The following is a 25198-nucleotide window of genomic DNA, read 5'->3' on the forward strand; positions in this document are numbered from 1 at the left end:
GCCTATGGTTTTGACTTAGAGAAGAAAACGATCTACCCCATGAATGAGCAAACATTTATATTACATTTACTCTGTGCCAGGCACTGTTCTGAGAATATTACAAATATTTACTCATTTAATCCAAATAATCAACATCTAGGCCTTAAGAGGACTCTCCTAGCTGCAGTCCTAGGCAGAAGGTGGAGAAGTGTTGAGAGGTGTTAAAATAATTTGTTTTTCTTCAGGATCCGAAGACAGGAGGGCAAGCACTCTTAATAGAGTTTAGAACTATGTCATTGACAAAGTGCATTAATCAACAGTCAAATCCAGAGAGTAAAGGTCAATTGCCTACTTTCTCTTGGCAGAAGGAATTGGGAGGAGGATTGTTCTTCTTGCAAAGATTCATCACTTTTTGATGCTTTCCAGAAGTGGTGATGGATTTTCAATGAGCCATCTACTCTTGAAAAAAAGCACCCTCATATATTTGCAGTGCGGCTGCCTTTGGTGCAGAGGGTCTGCTTGGGTCCTGAAACCACCCACTCAAGCTCATACAGAAATCTAACCTGTGCCCCTGGCCATAGGATCCAGTGCTTTGTTCAGGATCGTATGCTAGAAGAGGGTTCTCAATCATTTAAAAATTAGCTTATCATTAATTTCAAAAACTGGACCTGTATTCAGAAACTTCTAAATTTGACTTTGATAATGAAAATTAGTAGAAATTTACTGAACTGTAAGAAAGGCAAGAGTTTTTGTTTTTTTAAAGAGCAATAGGAAGTGAGTTGTTTTTTTTAAAAGTACCTCTATGTATCCTTATGTTTTCTATGTTAACATTTAAATCCCACAATACTCTGATTGAATCTCCATTTCATAGATGAGAGAACTAAATTAAATGACTTGCTGAAAGTAAATAGGTGAGGGAGAGAATTCAGAATATAGTCTGCCTGCAGAACTCATTACTCTTTTACATCATGCTACAGCCTGAAAGTTTTTCTTTTTTTTTTTCTTCATCTGAAAAATGATTTGGTCCTAGCAGCATTCACTGACCATGCCAAAATGTTAATTGATCTTTTCATGTCACAGCCTACGGATTATCCACAAGGAATAGCAACAGTTAAAACCTCTTCTCTGTAATTTTTTGGTTCCCTTAACAACTCCACCATGTAATTAAACTTATTTCTCAAACAGGCAGAAATGGTTCACTAAAGAATCTGAGAAGAACTGTTTAAATTACGCTTAGTTTCTTGCCCTGAGTTAACCATGGTCAAGTCTGGGCTTGGAACTGGAGTTCAGGAGGAATGTAGAGAATGCTGCTGGCCCAGAGTGTACCAGTACTGAAGTTAAATGGGAGTCAGGGTGTATTTCCTGTACATCTGTGAAACTTCTAACTTCGCTCTGCCCATGGTTTTTCTCCTTGAACATGTCGGGTAAACATGTAGATTGCTGAATATTTATCCTTTTCTTGGAGCAGCCTCTATTGATTTGGGCAGCAAATCTCACATAGTTATTAATCATCAGAAATGGAAAATGTTTCTTTTTGAAAGATGTAACTATCAGAGGTTTCACATTAATGTCTTGAAAAAGATTTCCCATTATCACTACCGTCTGCGGCTGTATTATGAAAATATTTGGCTTACACCACAAAGTTTATGGACTCTTTTTTTTGAGTTGTCTTAGCAGAGGCACTGAAACATAAGGATGGCATTAAATGGTTAAACTACACACTGTGTTGTAATGCACAGTGAGATGGGAAACCCAGAGATTTAATACCATCATGAGTCTATAAAACCCCAGGTTTACAAATGCAAGTCAAATAAAAATCTATTAAAGTAGCCAAAAGTTGCTTTGAGTTAAGAGGTCGTTAAATAAAAAGAAGATAACAGGCAAGATTATTTGGACCCACATGTCAAATAAAATGCCAAGATAAAACACCAAAGGGCCATTGCAAAAATACATTAATAAACTGCCTCCCTCCCCTCTCTCCTATGGGTCAAAACGAAGCTTAAGAAAATACAAAGATGTTTTCTAAGTTTGAAATCTCCAAGAAGTTAAGGGTCCACATGCCATATACAAAGTACTACACCCTTTCCTGGTCTGACAATGGCTTCTCTGAGGGGACCATGCAGTTAGTACCTGGGGGGACAGGACAGGGAGGAGGGCTGGTGGGGGGTATTGACCAGTACAATCTCTTAAGAGAGCTGGATGAGTCCAGATGTTGGAGAGTATGATCTCCTGGATGCAATGGAATTTATGCTGGGAGATTAACGAGAAGAATTAATTTATGACTCTCTCTACCTGTTTGCAACATGTGCTCAACTTATTATCGGTACACATTGAGTTGCACAGTAATTACACTGCTGAAAATCAGGTGCAACACAGGACCACGGTAGTTAAGCTTAAGGGGGACGGGCATTTGTCATATTTTAGTCTGCACATCTGGTTCTATCATATTTGCCAAATGATTAATATAGGACTTTATTACAGTGAAATCCTTTTATATCAAAGTTTTATTTGCCAGGAAATAGAATACTTTCCTTCCATGTCTTTTTCCACCATCCCCCACATTCTCTGCTGAACTCTGAAATTTCTAGCACTAGGATTCATTTGAGTGAGCAGGACAGGGAATCTGCTCTTGCCTTTGTTCAGCTCTCTTAAGTTCTGTGGTCACAACTGGGATATACATGCGTCCTTTGTTGTTAAAGCACATCCACAAGGGAGAAATCCTAAAGCTTATTCAAAAACCAGGTAGGATGTCAGATACCTCCAATAGTTAAAACCACAGGAATTAAATTCTAAATTTTAAACTCCCTTTTATTGAAATATAAGTTTGTTTAGTATATTTACACCACACTTTATGCACATATATACATAGAAGGCAAATTCTGTCAAATAAAAAAAAAGTTTTTCTTAATAAAAAATTAAAATAAAAACAAAGTAAAGTGCATAAAACGGATTTCTTTTCCTTCCGGTGAACATCCTCATTGTCAAAATGTTGGCCGGTTGGGAAGGGGGAGGGATTAGAAATTCATCCTTTGACTCCGTGCACACAGGCAGTCCTGCATTTGTAGCCTTCAGGCCAAGGCGACAAGCTGTTAAGGAACAGGTCAGACAAACTGCCAGGGACTGCAGGACTCCCCCCATTCTGTAGGTCCTGCTCCCTTTGTCCTATCGGAGCGGTTCCCCAGCTCTTAACAGTGACCTCACCATCACGGAGCCGGAACAAAGGGAGAACACGGGAAGGGGGCTCCACCAGCCAGTATCAGAGCCCTGCTGCCGGGCCACCAGCGCGGCGATCGGTAGGAAATTGCAGAATTAGCTCAATGGCTCCAATAGAAGTTTTCCTTTTTCGGGAAGGGAAGGGGCGGGTGGAGGGGTTGCCAAGGAAGGGGCTGTATCTTCTACTGAGACTGCCACCCGGGGGCCAAACTCCGGCAGCAGCCAGTTTCTTTGGATGCAAACTCCGTGCTGGCACAGGGAAGAATCCTTTTATAGGCTGGGTGAGCTCATCCTCCCAGAACTTTGAAAGGAAACTGCTTGGGACTGCGAGAAAAGGGCAGGTGGGTGAAGCGGAAGTTTTTGGTCGCCTTCGCGCTCGGGTCTCCGGCTGGGCGTTGGCCGGCTGGTCCGCAGGAGGTGGCAGAGACGACGGCCCTTCCCCCCATCATCCATCCCCCAGCCAGGGGTCTCACACTCTCTCTTCCACCGGGTAATGCTAAGTCCCGGGTCGGCGGCCGTACTTAGCCTTACAGTGCAAAATGTGCTTGGCAAGGAAGTCGAGGCGGCGCTGCAGCAGCTGAGCGTGGGGGTCGGCGAGCGCGGCCAGCTCCGGGAAGCGAGGCTCGTGGTGCTGGTAGAGGCGCAGTAGCCGGGCGGCCGCGTCCTGGCCTCGGTGTAGCTCCAGGACGCGCCGCGCCGTCCGCTCTCGGAACACGCACACAGACTGCAGCAGCGGCTCGTTATATTTGTCCCACATGCCCGCCACCCGGTAACCGTGCACCAAGCCCGCCTCGTTGTCCAGAAAGACCAACGCCCCGCCCGGGCCGCGGTGCAGGTTGCTGGTGGCTCGGTGCATGACCCGCGGGTCCCACTGCAGGCTGAAGAGGTTGCTGACTAGCCGGTCGAAGTTGGCCGTCAGGTAGTCGAAGAGGATTAAGTCGGTCCATTGCACCAGGTCCACCAGCTCCGCCCGGCTCCGGTTGGCCAGCTCACCCCCGGCGGCGCGCAGGGGCCGCAGACGGCCGTCCTCGGAGCGCCAGGGCGCGGGCACCACCACGTCGGTGAGGTTAGGCAGCCAGCGAGTCAGGCTTACCACGCTGCCTTCGGTCCAGTGAGCGGCACGAAGCTCCTCCCGCACCTGAGCCCACTGGGCGCCCCGAGCCTCCACCCGGGCCAGTGCCAGCGGCGGCACGTGGCGCTGGAGGCCCAGCAAGCGCGCCAGGTAGTAGGACAGGGCCTCGCCCTGGATCTGCTCCGGGTTGATGCCGTAGCGCACGCAGGCGCGGGTGCCGTCGGCGAAGCGGGCCAGCCGGTTGGAGCTGCGCCCGCAGCCCCCGCGCTCCAGGGCCACCACCCGGGCGCGGCGCGCCGCCTCCAGCCACGCCGCCGCCTGGGCCTCCGAGAAGCCCCGGGGCACCTGCTCCTCCAGGCCGCGGCTCCAGAAGACGCCCCCGTGCACCGCGGCGCGTTCCTCCGGCCCGGGCCGCCCGGTTGGCACGTGCCGCCTGCGCTCACCCGGGGGCTGCCCGGGCGGGCCGTCCGCGCCTGCCGCCAAGGTGAGCAGCGCCCGGAAAGTTTTCAGGGAGCCGCCGCGGGCGTCCCGCGCCAGGGGCGGAGGCAGAGGAAAGCGAGGCGCGGGCTCCCGGACGCCGCTCCGGGCCAGGTGCCGCGGGAGTCCGTCTTCGGGCGGCCGGGAGGTGGGTAGCCCGGTCCTCGGCGGCAGGAGTCCGCCCCACAGCGTCAACAGCGAGCCCAGCGCCAGCAGCCAGAGCCCGGCGGTGGCGGCGGCGCCCCGCATCCTCCTGCCCATGCTCCGCGGCCGCGCCGGTGCCGCCGCTGCTTCAAGCCGAGCCCCGGCACCCGGGTCCCGGTGGCGAGGCGGGCCCGTCAGCTCGTTGGCTCCGGGGCTCCGGGCGCCTCAGCTCCATCGCGGCTGCGGGGCTCTGCCTAGCGCTCCGCCCGGCACTGAGAACTCGCCTGGCTGCCGCTTCCCAGCTGCTTTTGTATTTCGCTGTGAGACCCTCCGGCGGGCGCGATTCACAGGCGCCCGGACCACGTGGGAGCGAGGGCGGGGGGAATCCCCCTCCCCCTCCTCCGCCGCCGCTCCCCGCCCCCCACTCCTCCGCCCGCTTTCCCTCCTCTTCCCCTTAAAGCGGCGATGGCTCCTTCCAAGCGGGAGCAGCGGCCCCACACTCAGTCGGGGACTTAGGGGCCGGAAGCTGGAAGCCCGGCTGCAGGCGCCCGCGCGGGGGCGTGGGAGCAGGCGGCACGGAGCTGGAGTCGCGCGGGGTGGGAACGACGCGCCGCTGGCTCTCATCGGGGTTGCAGTGGGCGCGGAGTCCCTCCTGCAAAGTTCAGAGTAACCCCCAATCGAGCTCCGGGCGCCGCCCGGCGTGAACGGGGGCGGGTCTTCTTGCCTTGTCCGTTTCCAACGGTGTGATTCACCCTGCCTTATGTAAATCCCGGGAGCTCTCCGAGCCACGGAGGATGTGACTCCAGCCGGGTTAGAAGAACCATCTGTAGCAAACAACTTTGAACCGACACCGCCTTTCCCGAGCGCGCTCACTACCCTGGTCCTGTGTGATTTGAGATTGGTCGCTCGCCCTTTCCCGAGGGACTCTCTGGGAATTCGACCTCACTGTGCAAGAACACCTAGGCAGGTTTCATTCAACAAAGCGTCTGTCCTCGCTTCTGGACACGGAGCAGTAAAATCCACAGATGCGGTACCCTGCTCACCGAGCTCACAGTCTAGGGGGATGTTTAGGTTGCCATGACAGGCTTACAACTCAAGATCCGACCTAGTCCAGGGGACCGGGCCTTAGAGACGGTTTCTCTTAAGAATGACACGATTCGGCTCCTGGGGACACAGAAGGGATCGGGCTTGCACAGGACCACAGAGGTAGTAAGTGAAGAAACAAATTCAAACGGGGGTCTCCAAGTAGCCTGCCGCTTGATTTTCCCTCTATCAGGAAAGTTCACCATTTTTAGTCAAGTGGCCAGCATTCTTTTTAAAGGCTCACTGTCATTTAGTTAGTCACTTTATGCCCCACGTGTGATTTTCAATTCAACAAATGAAAAAACAACAACCATACCGCATTTGACTTACTGGTTTAATGGTTTTAAGGGAAGAAGTGTTTAGGGAAGAGGGTGGAGGAGCAAAAAAATAATAATAATAAAATGAAAAACAAAACCAGCAAACCACATTGCCTTCCAGACACTTTTTGGGTTCAGTCCACTAGGAAAGTTATTGGATAAGAACTGGCTCTCCCTCTCAGCTCTGTGCATTAGACTCTGTCCCAGATCCAAACCAAGATTCTCAGGTAAGACACAAGATGAGGGGTGGGGCTGGATTCCACCTCGGAAAGCAAGGGTTTGATATCTGTTTCCTTTCACATGTTTCTCTTGCCTTTATCCCCCGCATCAGATGCACATGGGGGTTTTCAACTGAATCAGTGCATCACCTGGTACTGATTATACTGTATTTGCCAAAAAATGAACGTTCTAGTTATAGGGCAGGCACCCTAAGGTTTGTGACTAAGTAGAGGCATCTGAAGACCACATCTAAGAATTCCAGAGTTGCCCCAGTATACCTTCAAGTGTTTCCATATTGACTGAAATGCGGGGTTTTGGTTGAATCTCTATATCATGCCTTTATATAGATCTTATCTGATGATGAGATTACTATTGCTGTACTATCTTACTTCATTCAAAGGTACCATCTTCCTGTTCTGTGCAAGGTCCTTACCCTCATCTTTCCCTAGAAGGCAGAGGACTATATCTTAACAACTTTCTATTTGTCTTACCAAGTAGCATAGTATATTGCACTAAAAAGTTGCTCAGTAGCATTTAATTTTTTGTCTTTTGGTTTAACTTCTGAGAATTTTTTTTTGGAATGCCTTGCTTTCAGCTTGGTTGTAAACTATAAGCAAGATCTCCACCTTGTGGGCATAAGTAGAATATCATCTAATTAGAAAAGCATACATTTTCAACAGGCCGGTTAATGGCTTAAATCTGAGAATATTACTTGACTACCCTGGCCCATGCCATGTCCTGGGGGCTATGGGGATATCCAAAGCAGTTAGTGTCACTGTCTTTTTAGCTGTTAACAGAAACTATAACTATAAGGGATAGTTCACTATAAACTCTATGAGGAGTCTGTCTTATCTTTTATGGCTGTCTGGCACAATACTTGGCACTTAGTTGGTGTTCAGTAACGCTTAATAAATCATTGGAATGTTAATGAGATAAAGCTCTGCAAGTAGCATGTAACAAGTCATTAAAAAAAAACTGCTTACCATTAAAAGATACAAAATAAGAGTTTTCATTCATAAAAGGGGAAAAAAATTGGTGAAGGATCCACTTCATGAAAAGAAGAAGCACATGATTTTCAGGCTAGGAGGGCTGACTTCAACCCAGTCCCAGAATCTTCCGATCACATTACTGGTATTGATAAAGAAACTGAAGACTTGAAGCAGTCAGCTAAGACCTTGCACCTCAAAACACGGACTGACCCTATCACAGCCAGTGGCTCAGAGACATCGGACTGAATGCACTGGGTTCCCGAACAGGAAGCACTAATAGAAACTTGAACAAATGCATTGAAATGCAGAATTACAGAAAGCTGTAGGAATAAAAGAGAAACAACAAACCCAAAGTAGAAGGCAGTTTAAGTGCATTTTGTAAGTTATTGTTTTAGACAGTGTTTAAAAACACTTCTCTGCTTGTAAGAGGAAGACACTCCCATTCTCCTCTACTTTCTGGCATGAGGACACCCCTGACTGCCGTCCCCCTGGGTCTCCCTGGGACAGCACAAGGCACTGTCCACTACAATGTGTGACCGCAGGCTGGCCCTTCTGGCAGTTTCTTAGGGATGAGGGGAGGTGCTGTTCATCTGTTCCTACACAAAAACCTATTTTCACTTGGAGAACTTTCCTAACAATCCTCAGAGCTTCTCCCTGAGCCTCAGCTTCCAACTGCTTCACACTTGTCCACAGTCCTGTTAGAAGAATGATTTGTCTCATAAAAGAGTGCCTGCTGGAGAAGAGAGAAGAGGTGGAGTTGAGGGGTGGGTGCAGGGCAGCAGGCTGGGGGTTGGGAGGTTTTCTAAGTCCAGCATTTCCTCTTAGTGGCTAATTATTTCCTATGTCCATGAGTACCAGTTTCCACATCTGAGAAATGAGGATGATAAACCCTACCTACCTCATATGGTTGTTGTGAAGTTCATGTGAGATGTTACTAATAACCATAACAACATTAACAGCAAATGCTTATCGAGCACTTATTATGGGCTAGGCACAGGTCTGAGCTCTGCACATGTGTTCTCCTTTCACCATCCCGACAACTAGTCTTGTTCCCACTGTACAGATGGGGAAACCAAAGCTTAGCCAGTAACTGGCCTGAAGTTACACAGCATGTAAAGTTGAAGTTAAATCGCTCAGTCGTGTCCAACTCTTTGCGACCCCATGGACTGTAGCCTACCAGGATCCTCTGTCCATGGGATTTTCCAGGCAAGAGTACTGGAATGGGTTGCCATTTCCTTCTCCAGGGGATCCTCCCAACCCAGGAATCGAACCTGGGTTTCCCACATTGTAGACAGACACTTTACCATCTGAGCCACCAGGGAAGTCCACATAGCAAGTAATGATGAGGCCAAACTCTTGGGAAATTATAAACTACTAAGAAAATGACAGATATAAAAAAAATTTTTAATTAAAGTAAACTCAACTGTATGCAGGTCAAGAAGCAACAGTTAGAACTGGACATGGAACAACAGACTGGTTCCAAATAGGAAAAGGAGTACGTCAAGGCTGTATGTTGTCACCCTGCTTATTTAACTTACATACAGAGTACGTCATGAGAAATGCTGGACTGGATGAAGCACAAGCTGGAATCAAGATTGCCACGAGACATATCAATAACCTCAGATATGCAGATAATACCACCATTATGGCAGAAAGCGAAGAACCAAAGAGCCTCTTGATGAAAGTGAAAGAAGAGAGTGAAGAAGTTGACTTAAAGCTCAACATTCAGAAAACGAAGATCATGGCATCTGGTCCCATCACTTCATGGCAACTAGATGGGGAAACAGTGGAAACAGTGATAGACTTCGTTTTTTGGGGCTCCAAAATCACTGCAGATGGTGACTGCAGCCATGAAATTAACTATGTTTGCTCCTTGGAAAAACCTAAATAGCATATTGGAAAGCAGAGACATTACTTTGCCAACAAAGGTCCATCTAGTCAAAGCTACGGTTTTTCTAGTAGTAATGTATGGATGTGAGAGTTGGACTATAAAGAAAGCTGAGTGCCAAAGAATTGATGCTTTTGAACTGTGGTGTTGGAGAAGACTCTTGAGAGTCCCTTGGACTGCAAGGAGATGCAATCAGTCCATCCTAAAGGAAATCAGTTCTGAATAGGAAAGACTGATGCTGAACCTGAAACTCCAATACTTTGCCACCTAATGTGAAGAACTGACTCACTGGAAAAGACCCTGATGCTGGGAAAGATTGAAGGTGGGAGGAGAAGGGGACAACAGAGGATGAGATGGTTGGATGGCATCACCGACTCAATGGACGTGAGTTTGAGTAAACTCGGGGACTTGGTGATGGACAGGGAGGCCTGGCGTGCTGCAGTCCATGGGGTCAAAAAGAGTCAGACATGACTGAGTGACTGAACTGAACTGAAACTCAACTCAGATTTTGCTCTGAAATGTTCTCAGGGGTGGCTCTTAAGTAAAATGCTGAAAAGCATGAATCCTCAAACCAAACTGTTCAGATTTAAAACTTATCAACAGTGTGATTTTGAGTAAGTTACTTGACCTCTCTGTGCCTCTGTGTCCTCATCTTTAAAATACAGTAATACAAGTGTTATTGGTATTACTAGTTACAACAACAGTATACTATCTGATGAGTAATATGTGTGTATATTAGTCGCTCAGTCGTGTCTGACTGTGCGACCCCATGGACTGCAGCCCACCAGGCTCCTCTGTCCATGGAATTCTCCAGGTAAGAATTCTGGAGTGGGTTGCCATTACCTTCTACACAGGTGAGTAATAGGAATTAATTAATAGTGATAACCTTACAGTTTAAATTAGCACCTGTGTGTAAAGCTCTTAGAAGACAAAGTCCAATATACATGTGTATACACACATATATAGTTTTTCCTTGATGGCTTAGCAGGTAAAGAATCTGCCTGCAATGCAGAAGACATAGGAGATGCAGTTTCCATCCCTGGGTTGGGAAGATCCCCTGGAGGAGGGCTTGGCAACCCACTCCAGTATTCTTGCCTGGAGAATCCCATGGACAGAGGAGCCTGGCGGGCTTTCTGGTGTCCAGAGGGTTGCAAAGAGTGGAGCACGAATGAATTGACTGAGCATACACACAGATCAGATCAGATCAAATCAGTCGCTCAGTCGTGTCCGACTCTTTGTGACCCCATGAATCGCAGCACACCAGGCCTCCCTGTCCATCACCAACTCCCGGAGTTCACTCAGACTCACGTCCATCGAGTCAGTGATGCCATCCAGCCATCTCACCCTCTGTTGTCCCCTTCTCCTCTTGCCCCCAATCCCTCCCAGCATCAGAGTCTTTTCCAATGAGTCAACTCTTTGCATGAGGTGGCCAAAGTACTGGAGTTTCAGCTTTAGCATCATTCCTTCCAAAGAAATCCCAGGGCTGATCTCCTTCAGAATGGACTGGTTGGATCTCCTTGCAGTCCAAGGGACTCTCAACAGTCTTCTCCAACACCACAGTTCAAAAGCATCAATTCTTCGGCACTCAGCCTTCTTCACAGTCCAACTCTCACATCCATACATGACCACAGGAAAAACCATAGCCTTGACTAGACGGACCTTTGTTGGCAAAGTAATGTCTCTGCTTTTGAATATGCTATCTAGGTTGGTCATAACTTTCCTTCCAAGGAGTAAGCATCTTTTAATTTCATGGCTGCAGTCACCATCTGCAGTGATTTTGGAGCCCAGAAAAATTAAGTCTGACACGGTTTCCACTGTTTCCCCATCTATTTCCCGTGAAGTGGTGGGACCGGATGCCATGATCTTCATTTTCTGAATGTTGAGCTTTAAGCCAACTTTTTCACTCTCCACTTTCACCTTCATCAAGAGGCTTTTGAGTTCCTCTTCACTTTCTGCCATAAGGGTGGTGTCATCTGCATATCTGAGGTTATTGATATTTCTCCTGGCAATCTTGATTCCAGCTTGTGTTTCTTCCAGTCCAGCGTTTCTCATGATGTACTCTGCGTGTAAGTTAAATAAACAGTGATAATATACAGCCTTGACGAACTCCTTTTCCTATTTGGAACCAGTATGTTGTTCCATGTCCAGTTCTAACTGTTGCTTCCTGACCTGCATACAAATTTCTCAAGAGGCAGATCAGGTGGTCTGGTATGCCCATCTCTTTCAGAATTTTCCACAGTTTATTGTGATCCACACAGTCAAAGGCTTTGGCATAGTCAATAAAGCAGAAATAGATGTTTTTCTGGAACTCTCTTGCTTTTTCCATGATCCAGCGGATGTTGGCAATTTGGTCTCTGGTTCCTCTGCCTTTTCTAAAACCAGCTTGAACATCTGGAAGTTCACGGTTCACGTATTGCTGAAGCCTGGCTTGGAGAATTTTGAGCATTACTTTATTAGCGTGTGAGATGAGTGCAATTGTGCAGTAGTTTGAGCATTCTTTGGCATTGCCTTTCTTTGGGATTGGAATGAAAACTGACCTTTTCCAGTCCTGTGGCCCCTGCTGAGTTTTCCAAATTTGCTGGCATGTTGAGTGCAGCACTTTCACAGCATCATCTTTCAGGATTTGGAATAGCTCAACTGGAATCCATCACCTCCACTAGCTTTGTTCGTAGTGATGCTTTCTAAGGCCCACTTGACTTCACATTCCAGGATGTCTGGCTCTAGGTCAGTGATCACACCGTCGTGATTATCTGGGTCGTGAAGATCTTTTTTGTACAGTTCTTCTGTGTATTCTTGCCATCTCTTCTTAATATCTTCTGCTTCTGTTAGGTCCATACCATTTCTGTCCTTTATTGAGCCCATCTTTGCATGAAATGTTCCTTTGGTATCTCTGATTTTCTTGAAGAGATCCCTAGTCTCTCCCATTCTGTTGTTTTCCTCTATTTCTTTGCATTGATCGCTGAAGAAGGCTTTCACACAACTCATTGTTAATTTGCAGTGTGTTAGTTTCAAGTGTACAACAAAGTGATTCTGTTATACATATATATATATGTATATATTTATTCTTTTTCAAATTTCTTTCCATTATAGGTTATTACAAGATATTTGATATAGTTCTCTGTGCTATACAATAGGTCCTTGTTGTTGACCTGTTTTATATATAGTGGTGTGTATCTGTTAATCCCAAACTCCTAGTTTTTATTATTCCCTTTTCTTTCTGTTTCTCTACTCTTCTCCTTTTCTTGTTGCTGTCCTGCACCAAGCCTCACTTGGGTCTTGAGAAACATAATGCAGATGGCAACCCTGCCCAATGCACCCTCTTTAAGCCCCAGATGAGCATCTTCCCTGAAGAAATTTACTCTCTTCCTTCCCTATAGAGTCAGTCCATTTGGTCCAAAGTTCCCAGTGTAACTCTTGTTGACATCCCAGAGCCTCCAACCAGCCTTGAACAGCTGGCTTTCTCGCACTGCTCTGCCTCATTCAGTCCTGATCTTTTCTGGGTGTTCTGAGTAGCAAGCCTTTCCGGGGGAAAGATGCCAACATGCACCCTTCTGGATGTTTCTTCAAAACAGAAGAGAGGGAAAGACCATGTCAGAGATAAGTACAATATTCCTTGAAACTGGGTATGACTCCTGTTTTAGCTGTTACGAGCTGTGTGACTGCAGGTAGCTTTCGAGTCTCGCTGGGCCACAGTTTCATTATTTGTGTTTCCTTCTCTACTCTGTCTCCCCCTAGGGTACATTATTTTTCTGCTTGGGGATCATTTTCCTTTTCTTGGTATCTATTTGACCTTGATCTGGATCTCCCAAGAAATGCTTAACTGATTTCATCTTTATATATCTGGCTGTTAGGGACAGGTATTATACACACCTGACTCTAGGTAAATCCTGCTGGATAGCTAGAAAGAGGTCTGGGAACATAGTCTTTACAATCAACCTGTCTACATGAGTGAGTCCCAGTTGTTGTTTTGGTAGTATCCTGGAGCATTTGGGATCTTAGTTCTCTGACCAGAGATCAAACCCATGATCTCTGTGATGGAAGTGCTGAGTCTTAACTGCTGGACCACCAGGCAAGTCTGAGTCCCAGATTTAAGAACACACTGTGTTTCTGGAAAGAAAGTCAAGGTTGACACGAACCCTTAATTTATGTTGAGACTAATAGTTATAGGATTCTCTTTATTTCATGTAGCTCTCTTTTTGACCTGCTTTTGGAAAAGGTTCCTGTAGCCACTGGTGTTAGAGACTAGAATCTAGAGTTGGAGCCTTGGTGAATTAATTTAGTAAATTTCAAAGCAATTGCTGATGCATATCTCAGTCATGTATCATCACACCCTAGTTATAGGGTATGATGGTAAAAATTCTGGACTGGGCATTTGGGGACATGAATTTCCTTCTCTACTATAACTTAGTTCAACTGACATTTCTTGCTCATGTGCTAAAGGCCAAGAACTGAGCAAAAAGTGATGGCATTGGGTTTTCTCTTGTCTTTAACACCTGCTTCAGGAAACACTGGTTGTCTTCACCCTTCTCCCTTCCCTTCCTGCTTCTTGGCAGGTCTCCATCCTCCTCTCTGTGCCTGGTGCTGGAGGGGAGGCTGAATCCTGATTGGGCTAAATCAATCAAGTCCCTTCCATTGCCTTGCCAGTGTTGGATTTAGGCATAGACAAATGGCAGCCATTCTGGCCAGTGACCCCAGAAGGGAAGTCCACAGCAAGGTTTCTGGAAAAAGTGTCTGTGCCATGACAAAAAGACACAGAAAAGATACGGCATTTTCCTCCATGGCCCAGGTCTAGATTTGAGGCCTGGAATTGTGGCCATCATCATGTAACTGCAAGGGGAACTAAGTGGACACACTGAGGGGGGCAGAGCAGAAAGAGGGGAGGAAATCCCCGGTGATGTCCTCATGTCCTTGGTGATGTCACCAAGCTCCTGGATTAATCCACTCTGGAGCCATCCTGCCTCTGGAGTTCCCTGGAGGTTTAACCCACTCTGTGTTGGGAGTTTTGTTCTTCGCAGCCAAAAGATTCCTAAATGATATACCTCTCACATGGGAATTTGCAAACCAGAAAGAGGGCAGACATATAAACAGAACTCTTCCACCGCACTTGTGCTGCTGGGAAAGCAGTGTGCTGTGGTCTTGTGATGCATGTGCTTGCAGCCAGGCTGAGTCTTGCACTTACTAGCTGTGTTGTCTTGGGAAAGTCACTTAACCTATTAACTCATCTGATAAAGGGAGGTGAAAACCTCACCTGCTTCGTTATGTTATTGTGTGGATGAAATGCACAATAAGACTTACTAAGTGCTCAATAACTGTGATCAATTGCTCTAGCTATTATGGAAATATTAATAGAAACCACACAAGAGCCCAGAGGAGGGAGCAACTAATTCTACTAGAGAAGAATTAGGAGGAAGGCTTCACCAAGGAGACAGATGTGAATCTAGGTCTTGAAGGGTAACTGGGGATTTGCAGGTCAGGGTTTGGGGAGGAAGAACGTTGGGGGTGAGCAGAAGGAGCTGTGCTTGAGTTCATTCCTACATTTCAGGAGCTCAGTGTCCTCATCCTTAAAAGCACTTGAGTGTATTGGATTAGCTTAATCCTCTTTTCATGAAAGAAACAAATCTCAGGTCCCTTCCCTAAACTGAGAAGCTACAGATGGGAGATTCTTCGTGGCCCCTTTATCACTCACCTATCATTTTTCAACCCACCCTGGGGAAATTCAACAAACATTTGCCACTGAAGAAGGTGACGCTCACTGGCTTTGTTGATTTCTTTGTTCATTGCAGCCCAGAGCCTTATCTGCTGTGCAATTAGCAATACTGTGCTTCTTCAGCTTCCCCAGGCCCCATGCATCTCATCAGTCAGATAGATGCTGAAGCTTAATTAAGCTTGTAAAGCTTTCTGATTTCCTTAGATGAAAGGTGGCCCATAAGTACCAGGTTTTATTTTGGTGGCTCCTGCCAAAGGTTATTATAAATAGGACTGAGTGCCACGTGGCTGAGCTCTTAGGGTGATAATGTGTCAAGACCAATTGAGGCTGCCGAGAGCAGAGATATTATCATAATGGTTCCATCATAGGTGGTGGGTGTTAATGGAAGTGACTGAAAAAAAAAGTACTGGAGGCAGCGAAGCTGGACCAGAGGTGGCTGCGAGTGACATATCGGCAGCTCCTAGGATCTCCATCATAATCATTAGCTATATTAGCCTCAGAGCCATTCTTCTGCCATCTCTTCTAGACCAGGCTCAAATTCAAGTAAAAAATGATGCTTTAACTCCAAATGAAAATATATTCCCTTGCTGCTTTTTAAAATCCATTTACATTAAAGTGATGGCCAGTAGGTAAGTAATTTATAACTGGGGGCTCACTGCAGAGTGGCGGGTGTCGTTGGAATAGCGAGCAGCCTAAGTGGGAGACCGAGGGCTTTCCAGGCCTGGCCCGAGTCATCGCTGTTGGCCTGAAGAGGGGCTGGAGGAATATGCAAAAACAAGGGGTAACTTAGGGACACTCCCTGGTAGGGGATGGTGAATGGAGAGGTGGCATTGTATTTCAACAGGAAGGTGGGTGAGCGAACAGGTAGAAGTTCTGCAGTCATGCAGCCCTTGTTAAGAATGTGCGAGCTTCCTGGCCTCTGGGGTTTCATTTTCTGAAATCAGTTCTCGGCCTTCGATGGAAGACAGTCAACAATATCTGATGATGGTGATGTTGATGAGGATGACAATGATTTAACCCCTTTGCTAGTTGAACTTAACCTGTTCTTTTGAGGTCCAGTTAATCTTGACCCAAATTCCTATTCTATGGCCTGGGAGGGTCCAGAAACATTCCCTCCCTTTCTGAGAGCGCCTGGGCCTCTGTCCCTCAAGCTTGTCTCTCTGTGTCCGCCTCCTGCTTCTATGCTTGTTGCTTTGACTCCAACACACAGTAATGTGGATGTGAGGCTCACTACCTTATCCACAGACCCTACCCCAAATCCACTTGGGCCAAGAGATGAGTTTAGTAGCTTTGCTGAAGATCTACGGGGGCTTCTGGGGTGGGGCTGGGGTCCCCTCATTATGTAAAGCCTTCTTTCCTTCAGCTCTCCTTTCCCTTTCCCTTTGTGGAGAAACAGGCAAAATTTCCGTCTTCTCTCATGGCCTGCTCCCATTCAGGCCTCAGCAGGATCTCAGCTTCTTCCACCTCAGGTCCAGGTTTACCTTGTGATCAGGTTGGGAACAGAATCTGAAAGATTCTGGGGGTCATTTCTACAGGTGGTGTGATGGGTGAGAGCTTTTCATGAACTCAGTCTTTACGACTTTCCCCCTCTCCACCCCTTGGAGGTATTCCTCCATTTCACTGATGGGAAAACCAGAGTATCATGAGAAGTAAGACTTCTAATTGGCCTGGGACACTTTTGCTAAGTAACAGAAGAATTTCAAATCTGGTCATCTCAAAGACAGAAGTTAGCTTTACTGCAGTGCCGTGTGACCTCCTGGAGCTGGGGAACACCCTGGCCAGTTAAGCAAGGGGCCTCCTACAAGGGACTCGTCTCTTCCTTGGTCCTGGCATGTTGTCTTACTCCAGGCATGTTGGAAATGGGTATTTACATCTCTCTTTCTCTCTGCTAGGTGATCGAGCCCAGCCCATCTCCTGAGAGGCCTGTTGTAGCACAGAGGGCTCCCTGTGGTTAATAGCATATGGGGGTGGATAAGGGGGATTGGAAAAGAAGTGGGCTGGACTGGCTGCCTGACCCAATGGTCCTGAGGACAGCACTCTCTCCATCTCAGGACAAGATTAAGATTAAGGTCAGCAGTGCAGGGATGGCCATCACCTGCTGTAATTTCTCCTCTGATTTCACCCCTCCTGAGAACCGACTCTGAGACTGCCACACAGAAGCAGCAAATTGCCTCCATGGGTCTGGGCATGTTTGTTATGCACCGGGCACTGAGACTCCCGGCTCCTGAATCTGTCTGGTTCCTTTTCATTTCCCCAGAAGAAAACAGGAAGGGAAAAAAAAGGCAGAGGCCGTTTTTGCCTGCTTGAGTTTAAAGAACGAGAGCCTTTTAGGGACAATGTGGGCCTGAGGAATAGCAGGAGGAGGGCTGAGGAATAATGATGGTGATATATTTCTAGAGCTCCTTGCAATTTTGCTGAGTTCTTTCCTGTGACAGTCTTGTTGAATTTTTACAATAATCTGCTAGGGAGGGGGTTGGGGCTTCCCTTGTAGCTCAGCTGATAAAGAATCCGCCTACAATGCGGGAGACCTGGGTTCGATCCCTGGGTTGGGAAGATCCCCTGGAGGAGGGCATGGCAACCCACTCCAGTATTCTTGCCTGGAGAATCCACATGCACAGAGGAGCCGGGTGGGTTACTGTCCATGCAGTCACAAAGAGTCAGACAGGACTGAGGACTAAGCACAGAGATGGGTAGTAGGGCAGGTGTTAGTGACTGTTGCTATTTTATGATGGAGAAAACTGAGCCTTGGAGGTTTGTGTGATGAGTCCAAGGATGTACAGCTAGTTCCTGGCAGACCTGGAACTTGAACACGCTTTATCTGGCTTCCACGTCAGAGCTTTTCCATGGCATTTCATTCCCATGGCATTCATACTTTGTTCAGTTTAGTCCACATCTGCAGACTTTGTCACCACGTCTGGTTTTCCACAAGGTTGCAAATCCCTGTTGAATGTATGTTACAGTGACCACTAAAACTCCAGTAAGGATGGCAGGAAAAGGAGCCCAGGGACAGTTCCCCCAAACCTGTAATAGTTAAAAGCCCCTCTTCCCTTAAATGGTGCTTTCTGTTTCTCTCATTACCAAGTGTGACAGAAAGGAGGAGGGAAAGTAAAACCAGAGGGTTGTGGAAAAAAGACAGAGATTATCTCGAAATCATTTTCTTTGCCAGCCTGATTCTGTTAAGAAATAGAGGATTTAATCAATGAAAGTCAGAGACAGAAACAGGGGGTCATTACTGATCATTGGATTATGGGAGAGGGGATAGTTATCATAAAACACCTCTGAGATGGCAGAGAAGAAATGGTGAAAAACAAGAAGTTTTCTCTTACTTCTCTGCTCCTATACATGATACCCTTGCTCACACAGGGCAAAACCAAGCCAAGAGATCAAGGTAGGGTGCTTGACCTTGTTGCCTTTCTCCATGGAGAGGGTCACTTAGTTGGGGACGATGACAGATCTGTATGGCTGTTTAGGCTCAGAGAGGGTGGCTAGACTTCATAGAAGTCTTCCCGCCATGATTTTCTTTCTTTGAAGATGGGATGTTAATGCTTGCCTCACAGGAGTATTATGAGAATTGAATAAGGGTATGGGATTTAATAAATATAGCAGGCAAGATATTCCAATACAGTTTCTGGCATATAGTAGGTATTCAATAAGTATTAAAAACCACACACTCAGCTGCATGGAAACATACCTGAGAGAACATACTGAGTGATTAATAGCATTGCTCTTTAAGAAAAAAATCTGTGTGTGGGCCACACTTTTACTTTTTATCATATACCTTTTTGTCTTTATCCTTCCTGATGCATTTGAGAAAGCATTCTGTATGTATTAATGGGTGTGTGTGGAGGCTCAAGTTAAAAGTTAAAATCAGATATAGAGTAATGAAGAACGTGATATTTTGATACCCCCATCTTTGTGTGATTGCAAAATTTGTACTCACTACTCTTGAGTCAGTTGCGGTGCCTTTGATGGCAAGTGATAGGAATGGACTGGCTAAGTCAAGAAGCAAAAATGGGATTTGATAGAAGGATGCTGAAGTAGTTCCCAGCATCAGTGAAGGACCTGAAAATTGGGTATTGGAAAGCACCAGAACTCCACAGCGCCAGGTAGGCAAGCAGGAGGCCCTTCCCTCAAACGTGCAGGTATACCATGTCTCAGCTCCAGTCACCTCCCATTCAAGTGTTTATGTTCCAGGGAGAGGAAATCTAACTGGTCCATTTGAGGACAGCTGTTTCCACCATTTTGGTTCACCTGGCCTTTGCACTGTGACAGGGAAGGTAGTATATAAGAAAGCATAAAAGGGAGCAGCTGGGACTTCCCTGATGGTGCAATGGATAAGAATGCGCCTGCCAGCATAGGGGACATGGGTTCGATCCTGGTGGGGGAAGATGCCACATGCCACAGAGCAACTAAGCCTATACGCACAACTACTGAAATGTCATACTCCAGGGCCAGCAAGCTGCAACTACCGAAGCCTGCGCCTTAGAGCCCGGGCTCAGCAACCAGAGAAACCACTGCCATGAGAAGCCCACGCACCGTAACTAGAGAGCAGGCCCCGCTTGCCACAACTGGAGAGAGTCCACACTCCGCAGCAAAGACCCAGCACAGCCAAAAATAAATACATAAATAAAATAAAAAAATAAATAAAGGGTCAGTTCTGAGCTGGACCATGAGGCTATAGATACCTACTCTAATAGTCTGTACTGTTTGATTTTTGAAAAATTATAATCTTGTGTTATTTTTAAAATAATATTGAGAAAACTCTTAACCATGCATAAAATAAGTAGAGCTGTACGATCTTATTACAAGATGTACATCTTATTAAGCTGTAAGATCTTAACAATGTATTTTGTGCACCTCTTATAAGGAGCCAGTACAAATCACAACCAAGCAGCATTACATGCCTAGTGATACATCACAGAGCGACACATCAGCTCTGGGTCTGCATAAATGCTGATCATGATGGCAAACACACCCACACAACAGAAACAATGCCTGTCTTTTTGACTCCGACTGTTAGCAGATCCAAAATTTCCATAACTTTGTCTAGCACTGCCTCTCGAATTAGGAAGCGAGTTTGAGACCTTTATTAGGGTAAAGAAAAGTAATAGGGGATTTCTGAATTTTCTATAACTAGCTGTTATTTTATGGTGTTTAGGAGGCATGCAGCGTGGATACAAAGGTATGCAGGGTGTATTCCGTGTGTGTGTGCATGTGAGAAAGAGAGAGAGAAGGAGGGAGGCAGCATTTCATTGCTCTGGGGCACAATGATTTAGCCTGTTCTGTCTTGTATGAGGCAAGCTCCAATCCAGATTGCATTTTCAATGCTGACCTTCTGTGTTTCCCAGGAAAGAGGAGCCCAGTCCTGGGTCCCAAGGGGCTGAGGAAAAAGTGAGAAGCAGGGAGTGTGGCCAGTCCGGAAGGATCTGGGGGAATGCTTTGTGTCCTTGCAGTGCCTCCTGGCAACACCAGCACCACAGTGGCTGGTTTGGCTCTCTCCCCTCCTGGCAGCCCCATAAGCATCCTTCCCAGTGTCAGTAAATCTTGTCTTTGGCCATCCATCCCTTCTTTCTGAGTTTTTTCTTTTCTCAGGGTGTTGCTGGGGGAGATCAGCAGAAACTACTTAACTGAAGGCAGAAACCTCATCTCTAACGGGGATGGATTGATAACGGATACCATTTACCAAGTCTTGCTAACAAGCCAGGCAGCTCACATATCCTCACTAACCCTTTCGGGTGGGTTTTTATAGACTCCTCTACAGATGACGAAACCACAGTTCAGAGGGTTTGAGTATGTTGCTCAGTTTGGCACAGCTCTTAAAAGAATTAATGCTTTCATATTGTGGTGCTGGAGAAGACTCTTAAGAGTCCCTTGGACAACAAGGTCAAACCAGTCAATCCTAAAGGAAATCAAACTTGAATATTCATTGGAAGGATAGTTGCTGAAGCTGAAACTCTAATACTTTGGCCACCTGATGCAAAGAGCCCACTCATTGGAAAAGACCCTGATGCTGGGAAAGATTGAAGGCAAAGGGAGAAGTGGGCAGCAGAGGATGAGATGGTTGGATAGCATCACCAACTCAATGGACATGAGTTTGAGCAAACTCCAGGAGATAGTGAAGGACAAGGAAGCCTGGTGTGCTGCATTTCATGGGATCACAAAGAGTCAGACACTACTTAGCACCTGAACAACAACAACGACAACTTAAATAGTAGAGCTAGATGCAAATCTGGCCAGTGTGTCTTCAAGGTCACCTGGTCCTGATGCCTCCTCTGTATGGGAAAGCCAGCTCAGGAGTGCCCAAGACCCGGTAGCTTTGTCAGCCATCACTGATAACTCTGGGACCAATCACAGAACTCTTGAGCAGTCACAGCTTTTAAAAAAAAAATTTTTATTAGTTTATTCCATTGTATTTCACTTGTTTATTTATTTATTTAATTTTTTTGGCTGCACTGCACGGCATGTGGGATGTTAGTTTCCTGATCAGGGATCAAATCCACACCCCCTACACTGGGAGTGAGGACTCTTAACTACTGGACCACGAGGGAAGTTCGGCAGTCTCAGTCTTAACTACAACGAATTTGGGAATTATGAGATAATATAACTCCCAAAGCCAGCAATGTAATGATGTAATTTTAAGCCGAGGCTCTGAGTCTGCTCTTTGGGGCATGGTTGGGAGACCAAGGCCCCATGACTTACCAGGACTTCATACGCAGCTGGAGAACCCTCTGAGGACTGCTCTTTCTGAGATGCCCAGGGAAAGCTTTTCTTCTCTCTTCTGCTTCAGACGCTGGGTATCCTAACCTCTAAAGTTCCTGGGAACAGAATCATTAGACTTCATAGTTTTATTGAAATTAAAAATATTGTGAATTTTGGGCTAACTGCAGCTGGCCATAACAGAAATAAAAATGGCATTGCTTTAGACAATACTGTGCACTAATTAAGCCAGTGGAGAATGAAACAACAGAAATACATCAGCAACAAAAATGGGAGTTGTGGGCTTCAGAGTACTCCCCTAGCAGGCAGCTGAATTTAAATTTCCATTGTTTTGAATGAATGTGGCCCTGAGGAATCTTGTAGGGATGGTTTTTCATGTGGTTTCCGGGTATTCCATCTCTTGTAGGGTAGTAACTTTGATAAAACAGTAGCGTGTTTTGTTGGGGGAAAAAAGTATAAAATATATCTATAACTAGGAAAGCATCCAGGAGATCACAGCTAACTGTTAGCAATATGTTAAAGGAAATTTGAAGAGAAAGGACTTTCTTCTTTTTCTTTAAAAAAAAAGTCTATATATTTCTGGTGTGTTTAAATTCATTATGAAAGTGAAAGTGAGAAGTATTAGTCGCTCAGTTGTGTCCAAGTCTTTGTGACTCCATGGACTGTAGCCCGCCAGGCTCCTCTGTCCATAGGATTCCCAGGCAAGAATACTGGAGGAAGTTGCCATTCCCTTCTCCAAGGGATCTTTCCAACCCAGGGATTGAACCTGGGTCTCCTGTATTGCAGGCAGAGTTTTTACCATCCGATACTCAGCACAAATATTTTGAACAGACTAGAATGATCAAAGAATTGCTTTACAGTGAATGATTCATGCTTCATGGCACCAGGTTATCAAAAGGCAGATAGGGGACCATTAAGAAATTGGTCCAAATGGGCCAGGAGTTAATACGGGAATGGGCTGGGATTGGATGGTAGCCATAGAGATGGAAAGGAAGGGAGAAGGACTTGAGAAGCCAGAAGGCAGGGTGTGATGGTTGGTTTTATGTGTTGATGAGACTGGGCTAAAGCATGCCCCAGATGGCTGGTGAAATATTATTCCCGGGTGTATCTATGAGGCTGTTTCTGGAAGGGATTAGCATTTTAATCGGTAGACTGAGTCAACAAGATCACCACCACCAAGGCAGGTGGGGGAACTTACTTGCTTGAGCTGGTGCATCTTTCTTCTCCTGCCCTGGGACATTGGTGCTCTTGGTTCTTGGGCCTTTGGACTCAGATGAGGACTTACATCATTACCCACCCTGAATCTCAGGCCTTTGGAGTCAGATTGAGTTACACCACTGGATTTCCTGCTTCTCCAGTTGGCAAAAGACAGATCACGAGGCCTCTTGACCTGCATAACTATGTGAACTAATTCCTATATTAATTATATATTCCTACAATAATTATATATATATACATTTATATACACATATAAAATTTGTATTTATATAAAATTAAGAAATTTATATAAAAATTTACAAATTTAATATGTATTAGTTATATCTATCTATGTGTTTCTCTGGAGAACCCTAATACACAAGGGTGCTACCTGAATTGGCTAAAAGCTTACAATGTGGTACTTTTTGGATGAGGGTGGAGCCTAGATATTGGTGCTGAGCTATGGAGGGACCTAAGGGTGCTAGAATTCTGAGTGCCTGGGTGGATGGGTAGATGGCTGGACAAATGAATGTGTTCCTTCATAGGAACTCCTCACTTTCAGGTTTAGACCAAACATCTTTAAAAGCCTACTTAGATCCTGATGTTAGGTAGTAATTTCTCATACTCTTCCCCTGACCTCAGTTATCCTTCCCCAAACCAGGGAGGCTGAAGGCTTCTCTGAGATCTGGACCATTTCTGGATGCCTCATGGAGTCATTTAGGTTTTTTATGTTCTAATTCCCTAGAGTAGGAAATGGAAACCCACTCCAGTATTCTTGCCTGGAGAATCCCATGGCCAGAGGAGCCAGGCAGATTACGGCCCATGGGATCTCAAAGAGTTGGACACGACTGAGTGACTAAGCAAGCATGTTCTAATTATGAGAACCTCCTTGTTGAACTCTCTCACCCTAGGGCTGGGGAGTGTGGTGGCTGGGATTCCTTCCAATCTGCTGTACAGGAGCATAAGCAGGATCTGATATGTCTGAGAAATAAAGACTTATGACATAACTTGTGTAGCATGAGCGTGAAGCTGTTCATACAGACAGAACTGTAAAAGCACATGCACACGCACTTCATGTACATGACCACATTTAAGCTCACAACATCCTGCAAGGCAGTCATTCTTGTCACTGTCTGAGAGGGGAGGAAAGCCCAGCTTGGAGGTGGCTTTCAATACTTTGGCCACCTGATGTGATGAGCCGACTCACTGGAAAAGACCATGATGCTGGGAAAGATTGAAGACAGGAGGATGAGATGGTTGGATGGCACCATTGACTCAGTGGACATGAGTTTGAGCAAACTCTGGGAGATGGTGAAGGACAGGGAAGCCTGGCTTGCAGCAGCAGTCCGTGAGGTTGCAAAGAGTTGGACACGACTGAGCGACTGAACAACAGCAACGCTTCTCACTTCTAGGGGAGAGCTACAGGAATGGCATCCCTCTTCTGCCTCCAGATATTAGTACATCTGGATGAGACATTTGGAAGTGCTGCATAGCCGCGTGCTACCAGTCTGAGAACTAGGCCAGCACTGAAGATGGCAGAGTCAAGATGGAGAGAATCTGGGTCCCTGATGGTAGGGTGAGTCACTAAACAGCCCATCACAGAAACCTCCAGATACTTCTAGTTGACTTCCTGGTGTCCGTTCTGGTCTTCTTCCTTAGTCACATAAAAATCTATATTGATGGATGTAGCAGTGTACCTGATACAAAACACATTTTCCAGACTCCCCTGTCAATGCAAGTAGCTGATAAGATGTTAAGTGCCCCTTTGCCCTGCCCCTTTTTATCTTCCTGTTTTCTGGGATGTGAACACAATGGCTAGCGTATAGTAGCCATTATGTGATCATGAAGCTAACTTGAGGATGGAAGCCATGTGCTAAAGATGGCAGCAAAAAAGTGTGGGTCCCTGCTGACTGTGGAGCTGGGATGCCAGCTTTTGACTGTTTATATCCAGGCTTCTTGTATGTATACATAAAACTTCTGTTTTATAGAAGCCACTGTTTTTGGTGTTTTCTGTTATATGCAGCTGAGTCTAATCTCAGCTGCTCAGACTGTGTCTTTCTAAATTTCCTGCTGGGTGAGAATTAATTTCCTTAAAGTCTAAACTGTTTGGAGTGGGGGTTGCAATCAATAGCTTCGTAATTGTTTCCTCTTCAAAACCCATACTGTTAACATCTCTACTGTGTAGTCATGTAGTCA

General features: G+C 46.1%; 1 protein-coding gene across 1 annotated transcript; it reads right to left on the bottom strand.

The window, feature by feature from the left end:
• Positions 1–2766: 2766 nt before the first annotated feature.
• On the bottom strand, positions 2767–5198 carry FJX1 (four-jointed box kinase 1). Its single transcript, XM_005890922.3, has one exon. It carries the CDS (start codon positions 5000–5002, stop codon positions 3689–3691), a length of 1314 nt encoding a protein of 437 aa, XP_005890984.2. The 5' UTR covers positions 5003–5198; the 3' UTR covers positions 2767–3688.
• Positions 5199–25198: the final 20000 nt, after the last annotated feature.

Source organism: Bos mutus, chromosome 15, assembly GCF_027580195.1.
Source record: "Bos mutus isolate GX-2022 chromosome 15, NWIPB_WYAK_1.1, whole genome shotgun sequence".
Lineage (NCBI taxonomy): Eukaryota > Metazoa > Chordata > Mammalia > Artiodactyla > Bovidae > Bos > Bos mutus.